General features: G+C 41.8%; 1 protein-coding gene across 2 annotated transcripts; it reads right to left on the bottom strand.

Annotated features, from left to right (window-relative positions):
* Positions 1-253: 253 nt before the first annotated feature.
* Positions 254-1,607, bottom strand: LOC148027300 (agglutinin alpha chain-like). 2 transcript variants are annotated; one of them, XM_087691873.1, is made up of 3 exons: positions 1,423-1,607; positions 1,112-1,207; positions 254-791 (listed from the first exon to the last, which is right to left on the bottom strand). In XM_087691873.1, exons 1-3 carry the CDS (start codon positions 1,567-1,569, stop codon positions 525-527), a joined length of 510 nt encoding a protein of 169 aa, XP_087547999.1. In that variant the 5' UTR covers positions 1,570-1,607; the 3' UTR covers positions 254-524. The 2 variants fall into 2 exon arrangements, with proteins under 2 accessions (XP_087547999.1, XP_087547998.1); XM_087691872.1 differs by having other exon boundaries at positions 956-1,207; positions 1,423-1,588.
* Positions 1,608-8,917: the final 7,310 nt, after the last annotated feature.

The raw sequence follows: 8,917 nt of genomic DNA, 5'->3' as shown, positions 1-8,917 counted from the left end.
TATGCTAGCTCAAGAAGGTGCATCACAAGCAGCTTATGTGATATATACATTTAATTGAACCTTACAAGAATCCTTATTGTCCTATGTAAGGGGGTTTCTCATAGGCTTAACTAGTTTTGTATTGGTGCTCTTGCAAAATTATTACTGTGTAGCTTCTAAAAGGGGCGTTTTGCTCCTGACACCATTTTGAAAAGGTTTTCCTAGACACGAGCCAACGTGTGTGTTTGTGTTATAGACAGAGGGGACCGAGTAATTTGAAATTAGAAAAGTTGGACCGAGTAATTTGAAATTAGAAAAGGGCCAAGTGCAGCTGACCGTTACATTCATAACAATATGGAGTGTGCCTGAAATGCGATCCTAGGGGTAGTGGTGGCAGCGATGCCATTGTTCGGCATGCCATCATTGACGATTGCACGCCTACCTACCTACTCATTATTGTTGCAAGTACACTTGCAGCTTATTGCAGAGATTTTGAGCACGATTAGGCGATCACTCCATGTTGTTGTTGTACACTTCGGGAGGTATTAGTCCCCGCCGCGATCGTGGAGATTCTCGTTTATGTAGACGCCCAAATTGTTGAGGGCCACTCTCGATTTACCGAAGATGCCGACGATGAGTTGCTTCTGGTCAATAGTACCGGATGTAAACGAGATTCCATCTTGGTCTCCGAAGGGACCATAAGTGCCATCGTTAGTCACGAACTTCATGGAGGTGAGGGCTTTGTAATTGCCTGGCGTTCCGTAGTATCCTCGCACTTGCTTGATCAGCTCTTTCGGATATTGCAAGGTAATCTGGTTGCAAAACACCGAATTGAAGGTACAAGTTATTATAGCTAAACGTAGAACATATCATGTATCAATAGACCGACGATCAATATTATATGTATTCACACAATAAGGCATTGAAATAAGAGATTCCTATGTGCTTAATATGAAGATGTATAAGTAATACGCACGTCTACGTGCTTGTTGCCTTTGGACTGGCCGTGAAGTTGTCCCCAGTACGGGTAGACTTGGGAACTATTCGCGACCTGATACTGCACTTGGATGCCACGGATGTACTTCTCCCCGTGCCATAGCTTGATCGTCTGTATCCCCAGCACGTCGATTACGTCTGAGGGCATGGATCTTATGTCGTCGAACTCAGTGCCTCCGTCTCCGCCCCATGGGCCCCTGCGCTCAAGCGAATTACCCATATTCGTCTGGGCCTGCACAAATTAGATCAAATCATTAATGGAAAAGGAAGTTAATCAGAAACAAAAAAACATCAAGAGCTCTGATGATGATGATCTGATCACTGCAATAAAAAACAGCTAAATAAACTTTTTGCCACTCCACCTCATGAATTCTGATGATAGTAATGCAACAAGGGGTAGATTAATCCAGTACGTGTTTACGTAACGACGACGTACGCTTGTCATACCTGATTAGTCTGATGACTCTCCGCAACGTCCGCCAATCTAGTGGCTACCGTTGCATGCACTACATGATTAATCACCAGTAGTAGCTGCAAGAGCGTTACTATCTTCATTGAGAAGGATGTCGTCGATGATCTTAATATCTCCCCCATGATTAGTACCAAGACTGCTGCTCGCCAGCTACTTCGTGATGTTATTTGGCGTACTGAATGTTATTTGTCTGGGTCGGCTCTTATATAGCCGTCGTGTGTGTGCCACGCAGGCGTGCTGTAGTCTGCTGTCACGTCTTGCCCAAGTCAGTGGAAGCAGTGTCCACTAGCTCTATGAAAGCCATATTTTGATGTATTTTCTAATTTGTGCGCATAATTTACTAACCCCACATGCTTATGCGCATAATTGCCGCGTTTTAAAAGCTTGGTCCCTCTCGATAATTCTCTGGTGCGTTTTACTTATAGATTACCAACCCTAAAGTAATTCTACATGGCTAGTCCACTAGTGTGAGCACTACCTTCACCAAAATGGATACTTGTCGATTCACATCATGCATAGGCTCCAGCATGTGTAGAATGAATCAGATTTCTTCTTTGTATATTCTACCCATGCCATCAATTATTATTCACATGTTTCCATGCCACTACAACAAAAAGCCCTCTTAGACGCACTTTTAGATGCGATTTTTGAATATAGAGAAAATCTTACGGGTGCGTTTACCTGCCCGTCTATTTGCACGTCTACAAACTCACGTCTATAATCGCATGTATTAAGGAATTTACACGCAGAAATAGACGCACAACAAACGCACATATACACGCATGAATACAAGCGCATTAAAATACCAAAATTGTTATTTATTTAATTTATTTTGTGCGTCTACCAATGCATCTACCTAGTAAATTAGATGGGCATATAGACACACCTATAGACGCGCTTCTACAAGCGCCCATAGACGCGAACGGAAAACAAAAAATCTTATTTAAAAAAAAAGATATTTAATTTCTTTTTTAAATTTAAATTATGTAGTGTGTGTACTCTGTATTTTAGACGCGCTTATAAATGCGCATTTTCTGCAATTTAGACGCGTGGATAGATACGCAAAACAAAATTGGAAAAAAAAAACAATGGATCATCAGATTGTGCATTTGGAAAAAAGACAATGGATCTAAAAACACGAGAATTGAAAATAAAAGTCCATGTATTCATTATAGATCAAAAGTTGGAGTTTAAGTACTTGTGACCTAAAGCATGGCCGCAAGCACTAGACTCAAAGATGGATAATACATATACAAGAAAACAAGGCCATAGAGGAGGTATGGTGCTCCTCTACGAATCTGAAGAAGAAACATCTTTGCTAGCACCACCATGGCTACTAACGTCGCAAGAAAACAAGGCCATAGAGGAGGTATGGTGCTCCTCTACGAATCTAAAGAACAAACATCTTTGCTAGCACCATCATAGCTACTAGCATCGCTATCCCCCTCCTCGCTATGCTCCACATCCGGGTTCGCCTACACATACAAAAGATGAAGGTTGCTTACGTACACATGGTGGAGAAAAAGTTATAATTAGCTATACTTTTAATGGGAAAGTAAGAAAAACATACCTCCTCTAGCTGTCGAATCCTCATAGCCCGGTTGTATTGGTCCTCAGTGATGAGACCCTCCTCATAGAAGTGAAGGCATGTGGCTGTACGGTTATGGTCTCGATGGTCACCTACCTCTCTAGGAGTAGGTATCCTACTAATGATAGTAGTCTGCAAAAGAATTATGATATATACAAACAATTATGAGACACAATATATTAGAACAAATTATATAAAGAATTGAAAGAAATATAAATTTTAAAAAACTAAAAATCAAAATATACTTACAAACTCTGCTTCACACGACTCTCTGTCGCCCAATTCGTAATGCGACGATCCCATGGTTTCCATTTGGATGCGTCGCACCTCTGCGTGCTGGCGACTCTTCACTTTCTCTGCTACTTTCTTCTTGGCTTTCTTCCACTCTATGCGATGGCACATAGGTGGTTTGCTATAGGCTCCACGCCTCTTCTCATGTCTCTGCAGTGAGTCTCTGGCACGTGTTATGAGGTGGGATCTTTTGTTGTAAAGTAAATCTCTCACTTTTGTGCATCCCCAATTATCCGAGAATCGCTGACCCTCAGGATTTGGATACCTCCTATGGACTGCCCTCAATACCTCCTGCCACAAGCCGCTTTTCTGATTTTTGAACTAGACAAAACAATCTTTATATGTCACATGCACGACGCTCCTCATGTACGCCATTACATCCCTTCCTTCATCATCATGGAAGATGCCACCAATATCTGTAACTCTATAGTAGTGGTATACTGGCTCCTCTACGTGATCTACTGGTGAGGGTAATCGCTCGTCACCTCCTAGGCAACCCCTACACAAGTCTCGTCCTCCCCCTCGACTCTCCCTTCTCCCTCTCTATCGACTACCTCTGCGTCACTGGATGCACATGCTTTTGCAGATGCACGTGCGTTGGCTGACACTTGTGCTTCAGCCGATGCATGTACAGATGCTGCATGTGGAGTACCTACAATTGGAGTTTGGGAAGTAGTGCCAGGCAAAGACGTCAGAGGCGTTCCAGACATGACGTTGAACACCTCGTCTGCTGTGGGAGAGCAGCCAAGGTGTTTGGTCATCTCTCCCATGAAGTCTTCCCTACTAAGAAAATCTCTAGAAAATATATTGATCCCCCTGCCGAAAAAGCCCAATGTATCATTCATGCGATCCGAATCCAGGTCATTGCTAAATGAACCAGGATGTGACATCTGTAAAATAAACACAAGAAAAAGATGAAATTGTTTGCATACAAAAAATCATATATTACCTTCATCTACACATAAACATTTTCAAAGAGCCATAATCCTTGATCCAATCCAACATTAATTATGAAAAATCATTCAGTGAGCCTAGAATCATTATGTAAGAGAAGGCTTTTGATGCTCATATATTTTCATTTTATTCAAGTGTATTTTACAAGTATTTACTAAGGTCCATTTAAGTGAAACAAAGGTGTGGAAATCCCATAGAAAAAATACATGAACACTCATGGCACTTGAAAGTACTAATAATCTAGCTTTCTTTAGATATTGAGTATAAAACTTAAGTGCTAATGCTTCTCATAAATAAGAAATCTCTAGGAGTCCCACTCTCAAATATGGGGTTAGATTTAGCCACTTGGTCAAATCTTTACTCCTTATTTGAAAGTGGAGCTTGGAAGATTCCCAAAATCTCTAATATGGTATCGAAGGTATAATGCTACCTAATTCAATACGTTGGAAGGCTAAAGCTTTTAAAAATTTGATCATGAATCAAGAAAATTTATAAACACAAACATGGGATTGGTCACATTCATCGTTGCAAAAATATAATATTGTTAATTAAAAAACTAGATCTACACCCCATGCCCATTGTGTTTTTGTTCTTAGTTTGTTTTAGTTATCAATATAAAGAAACATAATAAGCACAATAACGTTTAGGCAATGAAAATTATTTTTTATCAGAATTGGCTGGCGCGTGTACAACTGTCTAAAATGTAGGATAGATGCGCTCTCAGACACATCCCTAAAGTCAACCCTCTGTTCTGAGCACGTGTATATCCGTATTTGAGATGCAGTATAGACGTGCTATCAGATGCGATTTCTAGGTCAATGCTTCTGGCGCGCGCGTGTATCCTCCCGTGTCGACTGCAAAATACACGCACCTGGAGATGCAACACTGAAGTCAAAGCTTCTGGGTTGGGCGCGTGTATTCGCGTGTCCCACATACAGGATACAGGTGTCTGGAGACACGATTCTGAAGTCAAAGCCTCTTCTGTGCAGAGCACGTGTATTCTCGCGTCTCCGACGCAGAATACACGCACTCTGAGATGCGGCCTCAGACGCAATGAGAGAAAACATTGCTTCGCGCCTATCCCTACATCTGCACTAAAATGTAGACGTGTTGGCAAACGCGCTCAATCAGCTAATTTCGGTCCGACGACCGCCATTCATGATTTACAAAATGCAATACAAAATGCAATCATAAATCCTAATACACAGCCAGAGAGAGAGAGAGAGAGAGAGAGAGAGAGAGAGAGAGAGAGAGGACTCACCTTGGGTATTTGGTGTGGTGGGTGGTGGCACTTCTTCCTTCTTCTTTCTCTCCTTGGTGAGTTACTCTCCCTTAATGCTTGCTTGCTGCTTGTTGTCTCTTCCCTTTGCTTCTTCTTCCTCTTGTTCTCCTCTCTCTTGTTCTCTCTTTCTTCCTCTCCTTGGCTTTTCTTTTTCCCTCTTGTGTGTTTGAAATGAAAGAAGAGGTGAGTCATGAGGAGGTGAGGTATGAAGAAACTAGGTGAGGCATGAAGAGACTGCATGTCGGCTAAACTTGAGCTTCAGAACCGCAAAAAACGTAGGAAAGAAAATGCACAGTTTGAAAAGAAATGATTTAAGTATCTTTTAAATTTTGACGTATGCGTCTATTTTGGCGTGTATATGCCGACACTAAGTAGCGACGTTTTTTTTTCGACATCGCTAATCCTTGAAATATTTTAAGTCAAACAATGCGTCGGTATTAGCATCGCTATCTGCATCGCTGGATGCAAATAGCGACGCTAATAGCGACGACTTACTCTAGTAACACTTCGTGGAAACCTCAATGTTTCTTTCAAACGCGCGCGCGAACTGTAGAAGCAAGGCGAAGGTGGAGAGAAAGAGAAAGGGAGGTGAGCAAGGAAGCAAGCCGCGAGCCACACGCGAGGAGAGGAGCGTCGCTCGTACGAAGAGGTCGTTGAAGAAGAAGAGAGCACGACGGTATGCCCTATTTTGGTTTCTTTACAATCTTTGTTTTACTTTGCAATGTAGGTTAGAAAGTGTTGGTTTCTCTTCGATCTTTGTGTTGCTTTGTGTTGCTTTGCAATGTAGGTTAGGAAGTGTTGAAAGAGAGAGAAATGGAAGCGAGTGTTTTCAAATTTTTTCTTGTGTTGGTTTTTATTCTTTGCAATGTAGGTTAGAAATGGTTGGTTTTTCTTCAATCTTTGTGTTGCTTTAATTTGCAATGTAGGTTAGGAAGTGTTGAAAGAGAGAAATGGAAGAGAGTGTTTTTATATTTTTTCTTGTGTTGGTTCTCTTCAGTCTTTGCAATGTATATAGGGTAGGAAGTGTTGAAAGAAAGAGAAATGGAAAGAGACGACCTCAAAGATAGATAAGTTTAGAGCCGAACTCAAAGAGATAGGTACAAAAATTTAAAAAAAAAGACATGAAATATATATAGTGGAGTGGTCCCAATATACAATATAGAATCATTATTAAATTATCACTCCATTACATTGCAATCAAGATGTCTAGCACTCACAACCAACATGGTGGGGATCGTGAGGCTTGGCTCAATCAACGTGTCCCCTGTCCATGCACGCAATGCAAATTGGCCATTCGTCGAAAACGTCGTTTGTCCATAGAGCATGTGCAATGGTATGGAGAGTTTCGAGTTGAGATAATAGACCAAGCAGTCTTGAATTACGAGATTGCGGTAAGTTCTCTCTCATTACTATATGACATGTAATTGATTTAAGTATAATAGTTTGGGGTTATCTTAGAAGTTAGCTCCTTAACGTCCTTTACAAGGTTAGGGCCATGTCGATACATTGCAGTCCATAGATCTCTTGCGTCCAGTAAGACGGCTTCATCCATGCTCTATACAAATGCCGTCCGAGATAACTAACTGTCTCATAGAAGGTGATAACTCTCAACCCCCTTCTATAGGTGAGAATGCTGGAGACATGGACAATCCTCCTGCTTTTTTGGAGCCCGAGTTAGAGGACATGATCGAATCATTGCTTCCGACGAACTCGGAATCCCAAGATCCTTTAATTGCGGAGGCTGCCATTCCATTGTATGATGGGAGTTGGGTATCCCATTTGAAGACACTTCTTACATTGTTGAGCATACAAACAAAGTATGGATGAAGCGATGCGAGTGTGACAGAGCTATTCAGGTATATTATGATACGTATGATTCTTTATTGAAAGCCATTAAAATGTGCTATGTAGTACTCTAATAGTGTGCTTCATTGCAATTTGTAAAACGTTGAAATCTTACATTTTGCCTACCCAAAACACGATGCCTGAGTGTCGTGATGATGTAAGACAAGTGCTGCAAAAGCTAGGCATGGATTATAATTGCATTCATGCTTGCCCCAATGATTGTGTTCTCTTCCGGGGAGATTTTGAATTGTTGGCCACATGTCCCAAGTGCCGTGCGGACAGGTATCGAAATGACTTGCAAGGACAGACTATTCCGTAGAAGGTTTTGAGGCACTTTTCGCTGATACCACGTGTTCGTCACATTTTTCGGACCAAGAGTTTTGCAAAGTTAACTACATGACATGCGGAAAATCGATCCACTGATGGTGTACAGCGTACACAAGCTGACTCAGAAGCATGGCATCACATTGACAAGACTTTTCCTGACTTTGCAAAGGAGGTGAGGAATCTACGATTCGGTCTTGCCATGGATGAGGTAAATCCTTTTGGTTTACATTCCACCTCCTATAGTGTATAGCCCGTGGTCCTTGTTAACTACAATATACCGCCATGGCTTTCCACCAAGAAAGGACACATTTTGCTCAGCTTGCTTGTGCCTAGACGATACAAAGTCAAGAATATGGATGTCTACCTCTCTCCACTGATTGATGAGCTAAAGGAGTTGTGGGAGGAAATTGTAGTGAAGGACATGAGCAAACATATTGGTAGGCGATTCGCAACTATAAGGTCAATTCTTATGTGGACCATGCATGACTTTCCAAGTTATGGAGAATGCTCTGGTAAAGCGTGTTTTCTTATTTTACTAGTTTTCTTTGAGTGATGTTGGTGTTATGACATGCCTCATTGTACATGTGTGTTCTGCAGGGCTAGTCATGTCAAGTTACCCCGCATGTCCTCTGTGTGGACCAAGGTTGGATCCTTGTATGTCAAAATTTATGAAGAAGATGGTATTTGAGGGACATCAGGCTTTTTTGCCAGAGATTCATGTCATGAGAGAAGGATTTCTTGGTCGCCCTCCTACGAGAATGAACGCACTGAGCTGCTTTGATCATAGGATGGTAGACCAAGACTCGCTTCCTAGTGGAATGCGATGCTTCTCAATTTTCTATGAGCTGACTTATTGGAAAAAAATGAAAATTAACCACCTTTTAGATCCCATGCACATTTTTAAGAGTGTGGGTAGCTTGCTATGGGACCACCTCACTGGGCAGCAAGACACACTAGGAGCAAGGATGGATTTGAATGTAGTGGGAAAGATGGAACCATATTAGCTTGTAAGTGGTGTCGACGGTCGAGTGCAATTTCCGCACGCTCCTTGGGTTTTGTCTGGTAATGAAGTGCCACAAGTAAAGGAAAACATCAAGTCCTTTCGCACGCCGACTGGCCTAATGCGTTCTCTCAAGACAGCATTCACAAAGGATGACCAACTGACAGGACTCAAATCCCATAA

Source organism: Lygodium microphyllum, chromosome 13 (genome assembly GCF_053477565.2).
Source record: "Lygodium microphyllum isolate KBCC chromosome 13, Lygodium_microphyllum_v1.1.10, whole genome shotgun sequence".
NCBI lineage: Eukaryota > Viridiplantae > Streptophyta > Polypodiopsida > Schizaeales > Lygodiaceae > Lygodium > Lygodium microphyllum.
This window is presented reverse-complemented; position numbering and strand designations above follow the sequence as displayed.